Raw genomic sequence first — 21,519 nt, forward strand, 5'->3', positions numbered from 1 at the left:
GACCCTAGGACTCTTAGAATTAGCTCTTTGAGCTAGGCATTGTACTTGGCTCTTTGAAGAGGACTGGCCTATTTAGTAATTAAAGGGGAAGTAGGATGTAATAGGTTTATTGTGAAATTCCAGGGGGCAGAACAAAAACCTTACACAACACTATCCTTCCCTCAGATTTAGAAAGAAAAGTTATACAAGTCTGTTTAGGGTGTCTAAATTTAGCTGTCAGCTCTCCCCAGCAAGCAGTAACCTCAAATCGATGATAAACTCTTACACAAGAAGCTTCATGCGGACGAAAACAAAAATGTTGATAACTTTGCGAAAGTTATTCCTAATTGTTCCTATTCGAATTTAGAGTATCCTCCATGAAAATATATAACATTGAGAAGAATCACACAGATATTAAGAGGGGAATAGAACCATTTGTCAAAAGTATTCTGTAGAGCCCTTAGATTTCTGAGGACAAATTTTAGAATCTGATTTATTCCTATTTTGCTGTTACTTTTATAGTAGCTGTAGGCTAATATGGACCTGTTTTCCTCCCTCCCCCAATGCACATTTAAGTCAGTGGCTGGTTTTTTTAATTTACTTTAATGGAAGTTAGATTGGGCTCAAGAAACCTTGTTAGATGGGTTTGCACCAGCTTTTAAACTGATATTGAGAAAGCATTAAACATCTGAGCCTATGGAACTATACATAGTCCAGAGAACTCTAACCCTTTTTCACCCACTAATTTATCATTCAGACAAGCTTTCAAAAGTTATACTTCCAGACTACAAAGCTAAGCAAAAGGTAGGACAGTCAAGGGTCATCTCAATCAGTCCTATAAAGCAGGTAACATTAACCAAGACAGAAATATTACACTAAATAGATATGTCATTAGCTCCTATTTTCACATGAAATGGGACTCCATCTGAGCACAGGTGTCCACCCTCACTGAGCTCACCGCAGGATCTGAACATTACAGAAGTATCAGAGGGGTAGCCGTGTTAGTCTGAATCTGTAAAAAGCAACAGAGGGTCCTGTGGCACCTTTAAGACTAACAGAAGTATTGGGAGCATAAGCTATCGTGGGTAAGAACCTCACTTCTTCTTGCATCTGAAGAAGTGAGGTTCTTACCCACGATAGCTTATGCTCCCAATACTTCTGTTAGTCTTAAAGGTGCCACAGGACCCTCTGTTGCTTATTACAGAAGTAGTGCACAACTAGAACCTGATGAGAAGCAATGTGGTCCAGCGGATAGAGCACGGAGCTGGGACTCAGGGGAGCTGGGTTCTACTCTAGCTCTAATTTTCTTGTGACACACTTCATCTCTTCAGTCCCCCTCCCACCTTTTGTCTGTCTCAATTATTTAGACTAAGCTCTTCAGGGCAGGGACTGTTTCCTACTATGGCCTGGTCTGCACTTAAAATTTAGGGTGACATATCTACGACACTCAGGGATGTGAAAAATGTTTTTGTCGAGCTAGCTACTGTCACTTTAGAAGGTGGTGTTCTTACAGCAATAGAAAAACCCTTTCTGTCTCTACAGGCTGCATTTACACTAACGTGCTGCTTTAATACCCACAGTACATACATTGTCTAAGTGTTTGTACAGTGCCAAACTCCATGGGCTCCAGTCGCAGTTGTGACCTCTAGGCATTACTGTACTATATATAAATAAGAATAAAAAATAATCCTGTTTTAATATATAGAAAATGTATGTAATATTTTTGTACTCTTACTTAAAGACATTTATAGAGCTCCCAATGAGACTTGGTTTACATCACATGAAGGAACATGTATAAAAAGCCAATGATTTTTCCTCCTACAATCTTCACTAAATGCATTTATGAGTGTAAGTCACACAGTGCTATTTTCATACCAATGATTGCCAAGCTTGCATTCAAATGATCAAATCGCATGCTGGGCAAAATAAATATTTATGAATTTATTCATATTTATAATAGTGTCCATTTCAATGCACTACAAAGCATACCAATGTAAAGGGGGCTTTTAATTCATTTTAATTGTGTACTATTTTGCCTTTCTAAAGTAAATTGTGCACTTTAACTTGAGATTTTAGAGCAGAGGTGGGCAAACAACGGCCCGCAAGCCACATCCAGCTCACGGGACCCTCCTGCCCGGCCCCTCAGCTCCTGGCCCGGGAGGCTAGCCCCCTCCCCCGCAGCCTCAGCTCAGTGCGCCGCCGGTACAATGCTCTGGGCGGTGGCCTGCGAGTTCTTGCCAGGCAGCGCAGCTGCAGAGCCGCGGCCTGACCCGGTGCTCTGTGCTGCGCGGTGGCATGGCTGGCTCCAGCAGGGCAGCATGGCTGCCTGCCCTGGTGCTCTGGGCGGCACGGCTGTAGCGCCGCCAGCCACCGGTGCTCCAGACAGCGCGGTAAAGGGGCAGGGAACGGGGGGGTTGGATAGAGGGCAGGGGAGTTCGGGGTGGTGGTCAGGGGGCAGGGGTGGTCAGAGGGCAGGGAACAGGGGGGTTGAATGGGGGCAGGAGTCCCAGGGGAGCAGTCAGGAAGGAGGGGGGTTGGATGGGGCGGCAGGGGGCAGTCAGGGGCACAGGTTCCGGGGGATGGTCAGAGAGAAGGGGTGGTTGGATGGGGCAGGGGTCCCGGGGGGGCAGTCAGGAATGAGAGGAGGGGTTGGATGGGGCGGTGGGGGGCAGTCAGGGGTAGGAGGTCCGGGGGCGGTCAGGGGACAGGGAGGGGTGGATGGGGCAGGAGTCCCGGGGGGGCTGTTAGGCAGTGAGAAGCAGGGGGGTCAGATAGGGAGCGGGGGCCGAGCCATGCCTGGCTGTTTGGGGAGGCACAGCCTCCCCTAACCGGCCCTCAATACAATTTCGGAAACCCGATGTGGCCCTCAGGCCAAAAAGTTTGCCCGCTTTTTTGAAAAGTACACCACATAGAAAGTATATTAAAATTAATGAAGACAGTTTTTGTAAAAACATTTGTAGTCCTGAGTATATGGTTATTTTTATCATCTTGTTTTCTAGTAAAAGTGCTTTGTCTTTCCCATGCCCTGCCTCTCCTTTGTATCCTCCTTAAGGGATAGTCCGATCTTTCCTTTTTTCTCTCCACCAAAAGCCCTGCACACCGCATCATAGACACTCTCCCTGCAGAGTTTGCCAGTGCCTCTCAAAGATGAGCCAGAGGGCATCATTAGAGAGCAATAGCAGTAAGGTATGAACAGCCTGCTTCCAGAGAAGCAAAGAGTGGAAATAGAGCATTGTGGAAGTCTTATCTCCTGCAAAGCAACATTTGCTACCAGACAGGCCCATGCTCTAGTCTTCCTCCATTCAATGTTCTCACTATCTCTGATCCTTCCTGTGTTATCACGTCTCTTTAGACCTAATCAATGTTCTCTCTTCCTTTGCTACTTACAGCACCTCAAAGGTTAAGATTCTAATAAATTCCATCTTGCTGACTGCTGTGATGCACACTGGAGTGGGAGAGGAGAAATATACAAGGACTAGAGAATGCCAAACATGCTGAGTGACAGGCACATTCCCTGCGCTCTTTAAGGTGAACTATACATAGATTTACTCTTTTGTTACAGGATTCACATATGCTTACTGCATGAATGAGAACACTAATTACATACTTCAGTGATCTGAGAGCTTGTGAAATCAAACACAAAAATGAATCAAAAGTTGAGACAAAGCATGAAAATTCAAAGTTGACCTCTTCACTGTTGCAACCTCCTGCAAATACTATTTCTTTTATAGCCCCATCACTATGGTACCTGAACACCTGCCAAATATTTAGAAATAGCAATCTCTCCCTTTCTTCCTTCCCTCCCAGCCTAAAGGAGAAAAAGCTTAATTCGTTCATAGGAAACATATTATTTGTTTGCTTGCTTGTGTTTGTGGGTAGGAGGAGTGTTGTGTCAACAAATTGTTCAGGGAGAGCTAAATCAAAGCAATTCATTTCACATTTAATTCTGAAAGTGGTCATTCTCTGTTCATTCTTATGAGAGTGAGTTCCATCATCAATTTCAGCCCTCATGAAGGTTCCAGCTCCTGCATTCAGAAGCCTCTTGCTCCTACTACCAGTCAACAGTTTCACTGTGCTGGTGAAACGCAGATGTTATGAACGGCCATGGCTATAGAAGAAACAATCTCTCAGGTAACTAGAGCCAATCTCACTGAGGCTTTGACTACACATGCTGCTCTTTTAAATTCTACTTGACCCTTGCAATAAGGCCGTCTGCTTTATAACTGCTCTACATTTTCTCAGTTTTCTTTTTCATGTTCACCTCAATACTTCTAGTAATGATTTCAGTACTGTAAATAATTTACATGAGCTAAGTGCTCATCGGAGGTGCTGGATTAATGACCCCAGAGACTAATGTAGCCTATTTCCCCATAGAAGCAAAGGCAATGGCAGCGTCAACTTCTCCAATATGCCTAAATCACGACCAGTAGGGATAAGCTTGTGCGAGTTAAGAGGCTGCACTCACTCGTTTACTTCTCTGCCAAGACTGCGGAGGAGAGTGCCAATTCTAGCAGAGACTTTTGTGATGCCAACAGCTCCCCACTGGGAACCAAGCTAAAACCATCAAACAGCCATCACTGCTCCCTGGGTAACAAGTGTTTTAAAAAGATTAATAAAATCAAGAGCTTCAAGACCCAGTCTCTAACCGTGTTTGAATGAATGTGCATAGCCTGGCCTCTTTTCTCTAGGAGAGGAGAGGAACTTTAGGATGAGCCCTAGGAAAGCTCCTCTACCACTGGCTGCTGGGCTCTGACCTCCTCACATTACTGATAATCCAGTAATACAATGTTTTTGTCAGCCAGAGGCCGCAGAAGCAACAAGGCGAAGTCCCCGCCTCCTTCAGCTGTCATCCTGTCAAAACAAAGGCGCTGCTGCCAAGCTCAGGGCCCCGGCGGCCCAGGAGTGCAGCTGCAGATCCCAACACCCACCCTGGCCCTGCATCCGTCTCCTCCGTGCAGGGGCCACTGCAGGCATCGGGATCTGCCAGGGCAGCATGTCTTGCAAACACAGGGGGAGGGGGGGGGGCTTAAAATAACAAGGCAACAGCGTTCAAAGCTGGGGCTTGTCCCGCTGCCAAATCCTGTGTTTACAAGGCAAGCAGCTGCAGCAGCATTTCACCAAACAAATAATACAGTAATGACAGGGGATGGTGTGTGCTGCTGGCCTAAATCGCCTTCCCGTCAGACACGTGCACCGTCTTCCGCACACATACCTTTAGACACCCCCACCCCATCAGCCTCTATTTCTTCAGAAACGGGCAATATTCTCCCATGTCCCGCCCCCACTTTCCTACGGCCAAGTTCCCTCTTCCTGCTGTTCAGGAGAAAGGGAGGGGCTCTCCTCTCGGTCTGATCTTCCATGCAAATATCACAACAACCACCCACAAAGTGCAAGGGGCACTGGGGAGGGGGGTCTGCAAAGAGGGGGTCGCATGGGGGCTCTTCCAGGGGGTGAAGGTGGCAAAGGGGGGGGGTGCACGGGATTGTTGCAGGGGGTGAAGATGGCCAGGAGGTGGAGAGGGGTATAGTGCAGGGAAGAGATTGCACAGAGGCAAAAGGGGCTCGTTGCAGGGGGGTGCAGTGGCTGGGAGGGAGTTGCACAGGGGAGAAGTGGGCAGGACGGAGATGGCAGGCGGGGGGTTCCAAGGTTGATGCAGGGGGTGAAGGTGACGGGGGGAGGTGGCAGGACGGGGTGGGTTGTCGCGGGGGTGCACACGGGAGAGGGTAGCTGGCCGGTGGGTGTTGGGGGGTGGCAGGCTGGGAGAGGGGGGCCCGGAGGCACTGCGGGGGGGGGGAGCTGCTCACTCCCACATACATCATTCCCCAGCTCCATTTTAGGGGCCTCCCTTTTTGCGCCTGGTTTCAAACCAAAGACAAACAATCAGGGCGCAGCCGCTTCCGCGCTCCCCAGGCGGCAGGGGCCGGAGCCCGGGGCCGCCCCCAGGCCAGGGACTGGGACTGGAGCTGCCCCCCCCCGGCTCCCCGCAGCCCGGCTCGGTACCTTGCAGGCAGAGTAGACGCCCAGCTTCTCCAGCTTCTTGGCCCGGGGAGCGGAGCGGAGCTGCGCCTTCTTCCCCGCGCCGCGGGCCGAGCCGGGCTCCCCGCCGCCCCCGGGGCTCTCAGCGGCGGCGGCAGCGCGGGCCGGTCCGCAGGCAGCCAGCCCCCCCGCGGCCGGGGAGCCCTGTTGCAGCCCTCCAGCCCCGCCGCCTCCTGCCGCCCCGGCCCCGCCAGCCTCGGACATGCCGCCGCCGTCTCCGGCCCGGAACCCGGCAGGAGCCGCCCGTCCGGCAGCTCCCTCCGCGCCCGGCTCGGTGCGCCGAGCTCTAGACCCTCCCCTTCCCTGCTCCGCCGCCGGCTGCTCCCCCGGGGGGAGGGACTGGCCGCGCCGCGGGCGGCCCCTCTGGAGCCGGCAGGCGGGGAGCAGCGGTAGCCCGGTATCGCCGGGAGGGCCGCCCCTTGTGCTCCCGGGCCCGCACCTCCCAGCGCACGGGGCTCCCCCAGCTCAAAGAGGGAGGCACCGACCTGCTAGCGGGGGGGGGGGGGCACTTGCCCTGCCCGCCGGGAGCATCGCCAGCCGCTCAGTCCAGCTATCTGCGGCAGCCCAGCGCTCCCAGCCCCCGTCCTTCAGGCACAAGCAGGGTGCGTGCAATATCGGCTTTGTTGTGTTCCCTCCCCCAGAAAAAACAATAAAGCCCAAACCCGGACTGAGTGGAGACTTAAGATTGCTGCTGCAGTGTTTTTCTTGCATGGCAAAAAGTATAAAGGAAGGGAAGCAATTCCCACATACACACCACACCGTCCACGCACGAGCTACTGGTGCCAGCAGCCACACTCCTGCTCTCAAGCGCTCCCTTCCAATTCACCAACACCCTACCTGCACGGGACAGTCCGCCGCCTCAAACTACACTCTCACCCCAACTCCTAAAGCGACACGTAAGAATTTATGCCCTCCAGCGAAAGAAGGCAATATTTATTAGAGTCAACGTTTCTTACCCTTCCACAGTGGTTTTAAACCTGGGGTCCGCAGACCATAGGGGTCTGCAGACTATGTCTAAGATTTCTAAAGGGGTTTGCACCTCCATCTGAAATGTTTTAGGGGGTCTGCAAAAGCAAAATGGTTGAAAACCACTGCTCTATCACAACCACTAAGTTCTATTTTATGTCTACTTTATGGCTTTCCAATAATAGTCAATACATACTACTAAACCTCCCACACAAATAGACTTAATCAATACATATATGCAGGGCCGGCTCCAGCTTTTTTGCTGCCCCAAGCGGGCAAAGTGTGTGTGTGTGTGGGGGGGGGAGATAAAGCCCATTGGCGGCATTTCGGCGGCAGCTCAATCTTGCCGCTTCAGCCTTCAGTGGCAATTCAGCGGCAAGTCCTTCGCTCCCTGAAAGACCCGCCGCTGAATTGCCCCCGAAGACCCTGACCTGCCGCCCCTTTCCATTGGCCGCCCCACCTGCTTCCTTCGCTGGTGCCTGGAGCCGGCCCTGTATATATGCTATTCCAAAACCAGACAAAACCTATATTAAAATAAAGTTAAGATTGAGTGCATATCTGTAAATTAACAGTAAACATCAGAGGCATAATATTGTGATTATCCCCCAAACAAGCTGCGAACCCAGGAAATGGAGGGTTAAGGTTAAATTTAAAAGAAATGCAAATATTTTAAGGGGGGGAACTACCTAAGCACCCCATGACCTTAATTATATTAGCTTAACTCTAGCTAATGACACCATGCAATAGCCACATAATTGTGACGTGCATAAGTGTTTGTACTCCTAGGCTAAATTAAACTAATATTTAGCCAGGCTTGCAAGGCCTTGCGCTCAACTCGGTAGCATTTCTGTCTGTAACATGATACCTTTTGAACATCACATCGGATCAATTCCAAGATTTCAGGGAATGTTCTAGGCATCGGTAGGTATTACCTTACTGATTTGGGGGAAAACAAGAAAGGGGAACATGGGGGACACATGGAGATTCTGTCATCTGTGTAGCAGAGTCACAGCCTCAGGCACCTCTGCAAGTGTCTGTAGATCAAAGAGCTGGTTAACGGCAGCCATTAATACCTTCCAGCATAACCATACCCCTAACTCATCCCTGCCCATCCTCTCAATAGAGTCTAATGTTATGAGTAAGGCTATGAGTATGTCACAGAGGTTGCGGAAGTCTTGGAATCCCTGACTTTCAGAGACCTCCCTGACATAGGGGCCATACAGCAGCCCAGCCACCACTGGCAGTGGGGGACCCTCCAGCAGCAGCCCAGTGGCCTCCCCCCAACCCCTGCCAGCAGCAGAGGAATCCCCTGGAACTCTCCAGGCCCCACTGGCAGTAGGGGAATTCCCCGGAGTGCCCCAGCCACCAGCAGGGTATCCCCTGAACGCCACAGCCTCCATGAGTGGCGAGGGATGCCCTGGAGCACCCAAGCCCCCGCAGCTCCCAGCCCACCGGTCAAGGGTTCCTCCAAGCTCCTAGCCACTGCATGTAGTGGTGCAGGGTGCTGGACCCTCCTCCCTCCCCATTTTGTCAGGGATATTATTAGTATAAGTCAGGGACAGATCACGGCTTCTGTGAATTTTTATTCATTGCCCGTGACCTGTCCATGACTTTTACAAAAAATATCCATGACAAAATCATAGCCTTATTTATGAGCTAAGGTTAAATCGTATGTGTTGAGCTAGGGGGTTGAAACTGATGTGTAAATTCAGAGGCAGTGCTAGCCCATATTCCCCCCCTCACACACACTCAACACATACAGTTGAACCTCAGAGTTACAGACACCTCGGGAATGGAGGTTGTCCGTAACTCTAAAATGTTGGTAACTCTGCACAAAGCACAGTTCGGGCTCCAACTCCAGCAGCTGATATTCCAGGCCAGGCTTCAGCAGCAGCTGAGCTCCCTCCTCAGCCCTGGCAGCTTCCTTGCAGGCAGCTTCTTTCCCTGGATTGGACTGAGTTTGCAAACTTGTCCCCCTCCCTGCAGGGTTTGTGTGTGTATGAAAACAGCGTGTCCACCTCCCAGATGGAGGCAGAGGGGAACAGCGCGTCCCCCTCCTAAGGGTGGTGGTGGTGAAAGCGAAGCAGACCCCAGGTGCCTTGGGCTGGCAGCCCCAGCATCTTCACCACCGTAGCTGTAAGTGGCTGCCCAGCACGTGGGGGTGGGGGTGGGAGTGGGGACAAGCAGCCCAGATGTGCCTACCTTTAAGATGCAATACAGTACAGTATTTGCTTCTTTTTGGTGTGGGAGGGGTGTGTCTCCTTTGCTGCCTGATTGATTACTTCCGGTTTCATATGGTGTCCGGTTAACCAGTCAGTCCACAACTCTGGTGTTTGTATATTTGAGGTTCTGCTGTACTAAAAAAAGCTAACAGAGGGCCTCCTTGAGCTGCTCTGGGCACTAAGCAATTGCTTAGTCTGATTATGCACAGAGCCTCAAACTTTGACTAGCTGTTGGGGGGGGGGGGGGGGTGGATAGCTCAGTGGTTTGAGCATTGGCCTGCTAAACTCAGGGTTGTAAACTCAATCCTTGAGGGGGCCATTTGGGGATTAGTCCTGCTTTGAGCAGGGGGTTGGGTTGGACTAGATGACCTCCTGATGATCTATGATTCTATGTCAAAAACATAGACATGTTGGCCCCATGAATGACTCATCTTTCAGAGAAGAAGACATATAACAGTGGGGATGGGGGCATGTGAATTCTCAGAATAGTTATTCTGTGCCCAAATAGTGATTTGGGGCTGGATATGCTGTACTCTTCATAGAAAGCAAAGTGGTTGGAACCCAGCTTGAATTGCAAAATTCAGACTCAGCTCTGAGGAACCACAAACGGCAGTTACATAATAACAAAATCACCATTGAAAAGGTTGGAGTTAAGGTTGTGTGCATTTAAGTGTGGTTTTTAATTCCTCGGTGTGTGCACTGAAGGCAATAGCACTGATGCACAGGTGAATCCCAGAGTGGTGTACAGCTGCTATAGTGGTATGGGTCTACTTGTTTGGACTCGGCCCTTGTTGGTTCAGGGCCTGATTATTACACAGGGTAAAGTAAAACTGACTATGCACAAAATGTACAAAATAAACAAAGGGAAAAAATTCCAACTTCTTTCAATTCTTGTAATTATAAGTGATACTTGTAACTATAAGTGGTACAACATTTTCTGACAAATATGTGATATTCAAGTTAACAGTGTCCTATTATGATGGCTGGTGACTTTTTTTTTTTTTTTTTTTTTTTTTTTTTTAAAGACAGACCGTCCTGGTGGCCTAGTCATTCAGTACCACGTAACACAAAATACCAATAGATAATGTGGACATCAGTTAAAGTTGTTTGTGGAAATTGAACTTCATATTAGCTTACAAATTTAGTCCTTTTAAAAATGCAATTGTTATAATTTTAGTGTTTTCTTTCTTTGATGGATTAAACATAATAATTCTTATCTACTGTATGTTATAAACACCATGTTAGATCATTAAAAGATCATTTTTAAGCACATTTACTTTTGTCTATTTTTTTCCCTCTCAACTACATTAGTCAATTTCACTTTAAGGTTCTCTACTGCACAATGTAGATTGCAAACACTATTGGACTCTGCACATTTCTCTTGTACTTAGGCTTTGTTGAAGTGCCTTCCCCCCCCCTCCCCCAAATACGAGCGTCTCGTCAAGATCAGTCATCTTTAGTTTACGCTCAGTCTGCAAATTGAGGTTGAAAAGTTTTGTGAAGGGAAAATGAGTTATGTTTCAATGTCATAAATAAATAAAATATGATAGGATATTGGGTATTATGGTTTGAAAGAACACTTTTATTGTTCTTCCATCTTCTATCCCCAAGAGTGTGGTTATCTTGCAGCACCCATATCTTTTTACTTTATTGCTTAATAGACAACGCAAACAATAAATGTAGCAGCCTGTGGTTAGGGAGACAGTTACTATAGTAACAGTTGCAAACACCAGTGTCACTACAAATGCAGAAGTACTACTTAGTGTTACAGAGAGGAATGGCTGCAAAAGAAAACACTTTTTAGCAGTAATAGGTAAGCTTTATAATTTTTCATTCAATAACAAAAACAGGAAATGTGGTATTACATTCTTTATAGTCATTCAAATCCTCTGCTAAAATATTCAGTAAATAAATCAAAGCCTAACACAAATTTGTATTAAACTGCATTGGTGACAGCCAAAATATGCCCACCTGTCTCCATCCACTACATTAGCATCTGTAAAATATAAGGGGCTTCACTTCTTGGAAACATTGGGCTAGATCTTCAGTTGGTGTTACTTATCATAGCTCCGTTGAAGTCAGCATTGCTATGATATTATGAAGTTCCCTGTTTAGTGTGTGTCTCACTGATACTCTGGTATCAAGTGTGCTTAATTTAGAAGTATAAAAATCGCTTTTCTAACTGAAGTCCATAAACTCAATTTGGGGATTGTAAGTCAAACTAGTTAATTGAGTCATATTTTCCAAGCCTAGAATCATAGAAATGTAGGACCGGAAGGGACCTCGATAGGTCACCTAGTCCAGTCCCCTGCATTGAGGCAGGACTAAGAAGGGACAATTGCGATCATCTAGTCTGACCTCATGTGTAACACAGGCCATAGAACTTCCCCAAAATAATTCATGGAGCAGATCTTTTAGAAACACATCCAATCTTGATTTTAAAATGGTCAGTGATGGAGAATCTGCCAGGACCCTTGGTAAATTGTTCCAATGGTTAATTACTCACCATTAACATTTTATGCCTTATTTCCAGTCTCAATTTGTCTAGCTTCAACTTCCAGCCATTGGACCGTGTTATACCTTTCTCTCGAGATTGAAGAGCACATTATTAAATATTTGTTTCCTATGTAGGTACTTATCGACTGTAATCAAGTCACCTCTAAATAGATTGATCTCCTGGGTCTATCACTATAAGGCATGTTTTCTAATCCTGTAATCATTCTTGTGGCTCTTTTCTCTTTACCAACATCCTTCTTGAATTGAGGACAGCAGAGCTGGACACAATATTCCAGCAGCGGTCACACTAGTGCCAAATACAGAGGCAAAATAATATCTCTATTCCTACTTGAGATTCCCCTGTTCATGCATCCAAGGATTGCATTAGACCTTTTTGGTCACAATGTCGCACTGGGAGCTCATGTTCAGCTGATTATCCACTACGGCACCCAAATCTTTTTCAGAATCACCATTTCCTAGGATAGAGTCCCCCTCATATAAATATGGCCTGTGTTCTTTGTTCCGAGATGTATACATTTACAATTAGCCCTTTTAAAATGCACATTGTTTGCTTGTGCCCAGCTTACCAAAAGATCTGGATCCCTCTGTATCAGTGACCTGTCCTTATTATATGCCACTCTCCCAAATTGTGTGTCATCTGCAAACCTTATCAGTGACGATTGTATGTTTTCTTCCAGGCTATTAATCAAAAACAATAGAATAGGGCCAAGAACCAATCCCTGCGGAACCCCACAGGGGCTTCTTTTCTTCTTATTCATCATCAATAATAAAGACGCTGCAAGGTAAATTATACCCCAAGTAACATCTGTGAAACCTCACTGTCTTCAAATTCTGTCCTCAGTGACACTTCACTTGGTTTACATAGGTGTGACTAATTGGCACTAACCAGAAATTAGTGAACAATTCTATTGATGAAACACAGAAAGGAGTAGAATCCAGCTCATTCGCTTCTAGCTATAATTCTTATCCTACAAACACAAGCATATGTGTAACTTTACTCATGTGGCTAGCCCCCTTGACCCCCGTGAGGCCACATGTATGCATTAAGTTAAGCACGTGTGTAAGCATTTGAAGTACCAGGACTTGTTAGTCCCGCAGAGCTAGCAGAAGTAAAAAGCAATATAAACTTATTTTTGTCACTCATGTAAGAAGATAAGACTCTGAATAGACCCAGGGATCAGATCTGAAGAGCAGGAATGTTATGTTTGTGACAAAGTTCTGTCCTTGAGTTCTGTGTTTCCTGACGGATTTTTGCTAGCCTCAGAGGCTCACTGTGACCCTCCACATAGCCCTTCTCTCTCTCTAGAGGCAAGGGTCACAGTCTACTGAGCCATTTTTATCATAAGCCAGCAAAGGAGGTGAGGAGAAACAACCCTCCCTCACACACAGGGCCGGCTCTAGGATTTTTGCCGCCCAAGGCAAAAACAATTTTGGCCCCCCCCCCCGTTTTTTAATTACCCCACCCCCGGCCCCGCCTCAACTCCACCCCTTCCCCAAATCCCCAGCCCTGCCTCCTCCCCCCAGGCTCTCAAGCCTGGGAGGGAGAGCAGCGGCGCGCGAAACAGCTGTTTCGCGCGCCGCGGCCGCTCGGGATCTCCCCCTCCCTCCCAGGTTTGATAGCCTGGGAGGGAGGGGGAGACTCCGAGTGGCCACGGCACAGGCGCCGCTTCTCCCCCTCCCTCCCAGGCTCTCAAGCCTGGGAGGGAGGGCGAGTAGCAGCGCGCGAGCGGCAGCGGAGGTGAGCTAGGGCGGCCAGGGCACATTTTTAGGGGCGGCATTCTGGCACCGGCCATGCCGCCCCTAAAAATGTGCCACCCCAAGCACCAGCTTGTTTAGCTGGTTCCTAGAGCCGGCCCTACTCACACAGTCTCTGTTGTTTCCCAGTATCAGTGATTAATCAGGGAGGGGAGGGGGGGGAGCCCAGGCCCGCTCTCTACTCCGGGCTCCAGCCCAGGGACCCTAAACTTAGCAGCTATGGAAGCTGACTTTTTGGAAAGAGGGCATGTACAATTCCTTGGGCTACTTCCCCACAGCAGCCCCCACTCAATATCTTCTTCACAGTTACCTCAGGGCCTCCTTCCTTGCACCTGATTTGGATTCGTACTACTTCATTCCTCCAACAGCACAGCTCCCTCCTATAGCTCCTGACACCCACCGCACACTGACTAAGGCCTGGTCTACACTACGAGTTTAGGTCGACTTTAGCCGCGTTAAATCGAATTAAGCCTGGACACGTTTACACGACGAAGCCCTTTCTTTTGACTTTAAGGGCCCTTTAAACCGGTTTCTTTACACCACCTCCGACGAGGGGATTAGCGATAAAATCGGCCTTAGGGGGTCGGAATTGGGTTAGTGTGGACGGAATTCGACGTTATTGGCCTCCGGGAGCTATCCCACAGTGCTTCATTGTGACCGCTCTGGACAGCACTCTCAACTCAGATGCACTGGCCAGGTAGACAGGAAAAGCCCCGCGAACGTTTGAATTTCATTTCCTGTTTGCCCAGCGTGGAGAGCACAGGTGACCATGCAGAGCTCATCAGCACAGGTAACTGTGATGGAGTCCCAGGATCGCAAAAGAGCTCCAGCCTGGACCGAACGGGAGGTACGGGATCTGCTCGCCATCTGGGGAGATGAATCAGTGCTGGCCGAACTCCGAAGCAGTAAAAGAAATGGCAAAATATTAGAAAAGGTCTCCAAGGCCATGAAGGACAGAGGCCATAACAGGGACGCACAGCAGTGCCGCGTGAAAATTAAGGAGCTAAGGCAAGCCTACCACAAATCCAGAGAAGCAAACGGAAGGTCCGGGGCTGAGCCGCAAACATGCCGCTTCTACGCGGAGCTGCATGCCATTCTAGGGGGTGCAGCCACCACTACCCCAACCGTGTGCTATGAGTCCCTCACTGGAGAAAGACACAGGGAAGCGGGTTCGGGGTACGAGGAAGATGAGGATGAAGATAATGTAAATAGCTCACAGCAGCAAGGAAGCGGAGAAACCGGTTTCCCCAACAGCCAGGATATGTTTATCACCCTGGACCTGGAACCAGTAACCCCCGAACTCACCCAAGACCCTGTGGGCACACAGGGGACCTCTGGTGAGTGTACCTTTGTAAATATTACACATGGTTTAAAAGCAAGCGTGTTTAATGATTAATGATTAATTTGCCCTGGCAATCGTGGCCAGTACAGCTACTGTAAAAGTCTGTTAACGTGTATGGGGATGGAGCAGAAATCCTCCAGGGACATCTCCAGAAAGCTCTCCTTCATGTACTCCCAAAGCCTTTGCAAAAGGTTTCTGGGGAGGGCTGCCTTATCCCGTCCGCCATGGTAGGACACTTTACCACGCCAGGCCAGTAGCACGTAGTCTGGAATCATTGCATAACAAAGCATGGCAGCGTATGGTCCCGGTGTTTGCTGGCATGCAGACAACATCCATTCCTTATCGCTCTTTGTTATCCTCAGGAGAGTGATATCATTCACGGTCACCTGGTTGAAATGGGGCGATTTTATTAAGGGGACATTCAGAGGTGCCCCTTCCTGCTCTGCTGAACAGAAATATTCCCCGCTGTTAGCCACGCGGTGGGGGGGGAGGGGTGAAGTGACCATCCCAGAGAATTGGGTGTGTGGGGGAGGGGAGTTAGTTGGGTTTGTGCTGCATGTTAAACCTGAAACCGCAGCCCCTCCTTTTACATTACATTACATTACTGTTTTAAACCATCCCCACTTGTTAACAAGGTTAAAAAAGCCAAAAGACTGTGTCTTACCATGGCTGCCTGCAAGCTGAAATCTGTGGCCTGGCACTGCGTGAGTGATCTCCCACACCAAACCTGCAGGCTCTCAATATAAGAGGAAAAATGCGACCTTGTAACGAAAGCACATGTGCTGTGTGATGTGAACAGCAAAATCTAACGTGAAAGACTGTACCCATTGTTCTCTAAAATGTATCTTTTTTAACCACCTCTCCCTTCTCCTCCACCAGCTGCAAATGTTTCACCTTCACAGAGGCTAGTGAATATTCGAAAACGGAAGCGAAGGACGCGTGACGAAATGTTCACTGAACTACAGACTGCCTCCCACGCTGACAGAGCACAGCAGAATGCGTGGAGGCAGTCAATGACTGATTTTAGAAAAGCCCAATATGAGCGAGAGGCGAGGTGGCGGGCTGAAGAGCAGAGGTTGCGTGCTGAAACGCGGGCTGAAGAGGAGAAGTGGCGTCAGCTTGTAAACAGAAAGCAAGAGTTGATGCTCCAGCTGCTGGAGCATCAAACTGATATGCTCCTGCGTATGGTTGAGCTGCAGGAAAGGCAGCAGGAGCAGAGACCGCCGCTACAGCCCCTCTGTAACCAACAGCCCTCCTCCCCAAGTCCCATTGCCTCCTCACCCAGACGCCCAAGAACACGGTGGGGGGGCCTCCGGCCACCCAGTCACTCCAGCCTAGATGATTTCCAGAGCAATAAGTTTTAAAGTTTTAAAGTGCAGTGTGTCCTTTTCCTTCCCTCCTCCCCCACCCATCCCGGGCTACCTTTGCAATTATCCCCCTAGTTGTGTGCTGAATTAATAAAGAATGCATGAATGTGAAGTAACAATGACTTTATTGCCTCTGCAAGTGGTGCTTGAAGAGGGGAGGGGAGGGGAGGGTGGGGTGCTTGGTTTACAGGGAAGTAGAGTTAACCGGGTGGGTGGGGGTGCGGAGATTTCATCAAGGAGAAACAAACAGAAGTTTCACACCGTAGCCTGGCCAGTCACAAAACTAGTTTTCAAAGCTTCTCTGATGCACACCGCGCCCTGCTGTGCTGCTCTAACCGACCTGGTGTCTGGCTGCGCGTAATCAGCGGCCAGGCGATTTGCCTCTACCTCCCACCCCGCCATAAATGTCTCCCCCTTACTCTCACAGATATTGTGGAGCGCACAGCAAGCAGCAATAACAATGGGGATATTCTTTTCGCTAAGGTCTGAGCGAGTCAGTAAGCTGCGCCAGCGCGCTTTTAAACGCCCAAATGCACATTCCACCACCATTCGGCACTTGCTCAGCCTGTAGTTGAACAGGTCCTGACTCCTGTCCAGGCTGCCTGTGTACGGCTTCATGAGCCATGGCATTAAGGGGTAGGCTGGGTCCCCAAGGATCACGATAGGCATTTCAACATCCCCAACGATTATTTTCTGGTCCGGGAAGAAAGTCCCTTCCTCCAGCTTTCGAAACAGAACAGAGTGCCTGAAGACGCGAGCATCATGTACCCTTCCCGGCCAGCCCACGTTGATGTCGGTGAAACGTCCCTTGTGATCCACCAGGGCTTGCAGCAGCATTGAAAAGTACCCCTTGCGGTTTATGTACTCGGTGGCTTGGTGCGCCGGTGCCAAGATAGGGATATGGGTTCCGTCTATCGCCCCACCACAGTTTGGGAATCCCATTGCAGCAAAGCCATCCACTATGTCCTGCACGTTTCCCAGAGTCACTACCCTTGATATCACCAGGTCTCTCATTGCCCTGGCAACTTGGATCACAGCAGCCCCCACAGTAGATTTGCCCACTCCAAATTGATTCCCGACTGACCGGTAGCTGTCTGGTGTTGCAAGCTTCCACAGGGCTATCGCCACTCGCTTCTCAACTGTGAGGGCTGCTCTCATCCTGGTATTCTGGCGCTTCAGGGCAGGGGAAAGCAAGTCACAAAGTTCCATGAAAGTGCCCTTACGCATGCGAAAGTTTCGCAGCCACTGGGCATCGTCCCAGACCTGCAACACGATGCGGTCCCACCAGTCTGTGCTTGTTTCCCGGGCCCAGAATCGGCGTTCCACGGCATGAACCTGCCCCAGTAACACCATGATTTCCACATTGCTGGGGCCTGTGCCTTGTGAGAGGTCTATGTCCATGTCAATTTCCTCATCACTGTCGTCGCCGCGCTGCAATCGCCTCCTCCTCGGCTGGTCCCGGTTTTGCTTTGGCATGTCCAGGCTCTGCATATACTCCAGGACAATGCGCGTGGTGTTCATAGTGCTCATAATTGCCGCGGTGATCTGAGCGGGATCCATGATCCCAGTGATAGCTATGGCGTCTGGTCTGAAAAAAGGCGCGAAACTAGTATCTAAAGACCAGGGGAAGGAGGGAGGGAGGGAGGGAGGGTGGGGCGAGTGACGACATGGCGTACAGGTACAGGGAATTAAAATCAAGAAAGGTGGCTGTGCATCAGGGAGAAATACAAACAACTGTCACACAGAATGCACACCCCCCCCAGAGATTGAACTCCTAAGCCTGGGTTTAGTGGGCCGTTGATTTGACGGAGGGAGGGGGGAAGGAAATGAATACAGAACAAATCTATTTTTTACATCTTAAGACGACAGTGCAGCATGACTGATAGCCCTCGGCATTTTCTGGGTGCTTGGCAGCAAATACTGGGCGCTTACCAGTATGACGATGATGGATACCAATCATAATATACTATTTATTGCCAAAAGGCAAGGGGTTGCTGCTGTGTAGCAATGTAGCCCTACGTGTGCCAGCCACATGTCTGCCAGCACCCAGATCGCCCTCGGCCTTTTCTGGGTGCTTAGCAGACAATACTTGGCAGAAAATAGTATACTACGACTGATAGCCATCATTGTCCGACGAGGACGGTTAAAGGCAAGGGGTTGCTGCTGTGTAGCAATGTAGCCCCACGTGTGCCAGCCATATGTCTGCCAGCACCCAGATCGCCCTCGGCCTCTTCTGGGTGCTCAGCAGACAATACTTGGCAGAAAATAATATACTATGACTGATATCCATGATTGTCCGACGAGGACGGTTACCAGTCGTAATAAACCATCTACTGTCAAAAGGCAAGGGGCTGGTGCAATGCAGCCCTACGGCTGCCAGCCCCACAGCTACCAGCATCCCGATCGCCGATGAAGGCTACCACTCATGCTGCACCGTCTACCGCCAAAAGGCAGTTAGCTGCTGCTGCTGCTGTGTAGCAATGCAGTCCCACGTCTTCCGGCACCCGGAAGACATATGGTGATGGTGAGCTGAGCTGAGCGGGCTCCATGCTTGGCGTGGTATGTTGTCTGCACAGGTAACCCAGGTAAAAAGGCGCGAATCTATTGTCTGCCGTTGCTGTGACGGAGGGGGAGGGGCCTGACGCAATGTACCCAGAACCCCCCGCGGCACTGTTTTGCATCATTCGGGCATTGCGATCTCAACCCATAATTCCAATGGGCGCCGGAGACTGCGGGAACTGTGGGATAGGTACCCATAGTGCAATGTGCCGGAAGTCGACGCTAGCCTCGGTACTGTGGACGCGGTCCGCCGACTTCATGCACTTAGAGCATTTTATGTGGGGACACACACAATCGGCTGCATACAACCGGTTTCTATAAAACCGGCTTCTATAAATTCGACCTAATTTTGTAGTGTAGACATAGCCTAACTGAGAGGCTTTTAACTAGTTCCAGCCAGTCCTTAATTGGCTTCAGGTGTCCCAATCAATCTAGCTGTCTCTCCTGCCTTCTAGAAGGATCTTAATTGGCCCCAGGTGTCTTGATTAACCTGGAGCAACTGCCATTTGGTTACTATGGTACCAGGGATTTGTTTAGCCTGGGGCTAACATACCTGTTCCTCACTACTTTACTGTAGCCATCTGGCCTTGCCCCATCACAGTTACATAGTCACTTGTCAGAAGAGAACCCCATTTTTTAACTGCTTGCCCTGCCTAGGAGCCCAAGTTGATAATAAGAGCTGGAGCTATTTTTATTTACTGACCTTCCTGATAGATTTGCTTTTTCCCAAATATACTAAATTTTTAAAGTAAAAACTGATAAATGGAAGAGTGAGAGAGAGGATCATTACAATATTCCTGGGTAATTTTAGTAACACAAACTACAGGGAAATCATGTAGTTTGTATTCAATGCTTATGTAGAACACTAGCTTACTGACTTCAGTAAGAGTTTTGACTTATCAAAAACTAAGTGCTTTAGCAGTTGGCCCTAGAAGCGCAGGATATTATGCTACTCTCAACTACAAACTGCTGAGCGCCTTATAAAATCAGCAACTGTGTACAGGTGTTAAGTTCAGAAGCTCATTTTAGGAGCTATTTAGCTACACACAATGAGAATTTAAGGACATGGTCAATGTCTTACTATGTATTGTATAGGCCTATATTGTATTATTTTACAGGATTCAAAGATGGTAGGCTGCCCATGCATTTTTTGCCCTTCCTCTTTCTCCCCTACTACCTCTCCTATTGTATCCTGCCCACTCCACTGCCCTTTCCAATACCCTTGTCTCTCCCCTTCCTGCCACTACTGTTCTCTGAAAAGCTCATTGTTAGGTGGTAGCATTGTCATAGCTCCCGTCTTCTTCACCTGCTGTTGCTCTGAACAGCTCATGGTTGGCTATATCTCTTAAGTGTCCTGCATCATGCAGGACATCCCATTTCTTAGCACTTTTCCTGGCCCCATCTCAACAGGCTACTTGTCGGCACTGATGTTTTTCTTTCTTAATATCGCCCAGCATATACTACCACCAGGGCAGGTCCAGGGGTGCTAGTGATGGTGGGAGAGTTAGTATATCCTGACCACTGGCATTTTACCAGGGTCAGATAACAGGGAGTTAAAAATGCAGTAGCCAGAATAGTCTAGTGCTGCTTCTATTGCTGCCAGCATTGGAACTGCACTGTTGGTATTACAGTGCTGTGAGAGAAAGCAAAATGCTAAGGTAGACACAGCCACTTACTTCCATCAGGTGCATGCAGCTACATTAGGAAAACGTGTATGCCTTTTTGTGCAACTGTCCAGGAAAAGGCTTAAAGGTTTTCCTATTGTAGGGTTACCATACGTCCAGTTTTTCCTGGACATGTCCGGCTTTTTGGTAATCAAACCCCCGTCCGGGGGGAATTGCCAAAAAGCCGAACATGTCCGGGAAAATACCGGCCGGACACTTCCCCTCCCGCGGCTGCTCTGCTCCTCCCCTGACTCTTCGGCTCTGTTTAAGAGCCGAGCTGCCCGAGCGCTCCGGCTTCGGGCAGCCCCCTTGCCTCCGGACCCCGAGCCGCCGGCCGGGCACTTCCCCTCCTGGGCTCCAGTTGCTCTGCTCCGGCGGCGCAGGGTCTGGAGGTAAGGGGGCTGCCCGAAGCCGGTAGCGCTCGGGCAGCTTGGCTCTTAAACAGAGCTGAAGAGTCAGGGGAGGAGCACAGCAGCCAGAGCCCGGGAGGGGAAGTGCCCGGCCAGGGGCGCAGGATCCGGAGGCATGGGGGCTGCCCGAAGCCCAAGCGCTACCGCTTCACAGTTTGCCGGGCAGCCTCTAGACCCTGCGCCCCTGGCTGGGCGCTTCCCCTCCCGGGCTCCAGCTGTGCTGGGGAAGCGCCGGCTGGGGGCGGAGGGTCTGGGGGCTGCCCGGCAAACCGTGAAGCCGGTAGCGCTTGGGCAGCCCTTTTCGCGTGGCTGGGAGGGAGGAGGGGGAGTTAGGGTGGGGACTTTGGGGAAGGGGCGGGGAATGGGCGGAGTTGGGGTGGGGAAGGGGCGGGGTGGGGGTGGGGGCGGGGCCAGGGCCCCGTGGAGTGTCCTCTTTTTTTATTTTTTAAATATGGTAACCCTACCTATTGTGGTTGCCTCATACCAGCGGTGCAGAAGCCCTTCTGATTTGCTTCAATATCTATGGATCAAATTAACACCACTGCAACCTGCACTGGTGCAAACAAACCAGTGCAAGCTGCAACAGTGCAGTGCATACCTACGAAGCATTCTGAGTGCACCATGTCCATGGCATAGCTGTTACTGGAAGGATTACAGGTTTGTAGGTTGTTGCATCTAACCTACAATGGCCAGCACAGTTCC

The 21,519-nt window shown here is 49.5% G+C and overlaps 1 protein-coding gene across 1 annotated transcript in view; it reads right to left on the reverse strand.

The window, feature by feature from the left end:
* KAT2B (lysine acetyltransferase 2B) overlaps positions 1 to 6,219 on the reverse strand; it is a 61,787-nt gene extending 55,568 nt beyond the window's left edge. The window contains exon 1 of the mRNA XM_065398809.1: positions 5,980 to 6,219. Within this exon, the coding sequence (XP_065254881.1) occupies positions 5,980 to 6,219 (240 nt within the window). The remainder of the gene's footprint in view (positions 1 to 5,979) is intronic.
* Between the last annotated feature and the right edge of the window lie 15,300 nt (positions 6,220 to 21,519).

Source organism: Emys orbicularis, chromosome 2 (genome assembly GCF_028017835.1).
Source record: "Emys orbicularis isolate rEmyOrb1 chromosome 2, rEmyOrb1.hap1, whole genome shotgun sequence".
Lineage (NCBI taxonomy): Eukaryota > Metazoa > Chordata > Testudines > Emydidae > Emys > Emys orbicularis.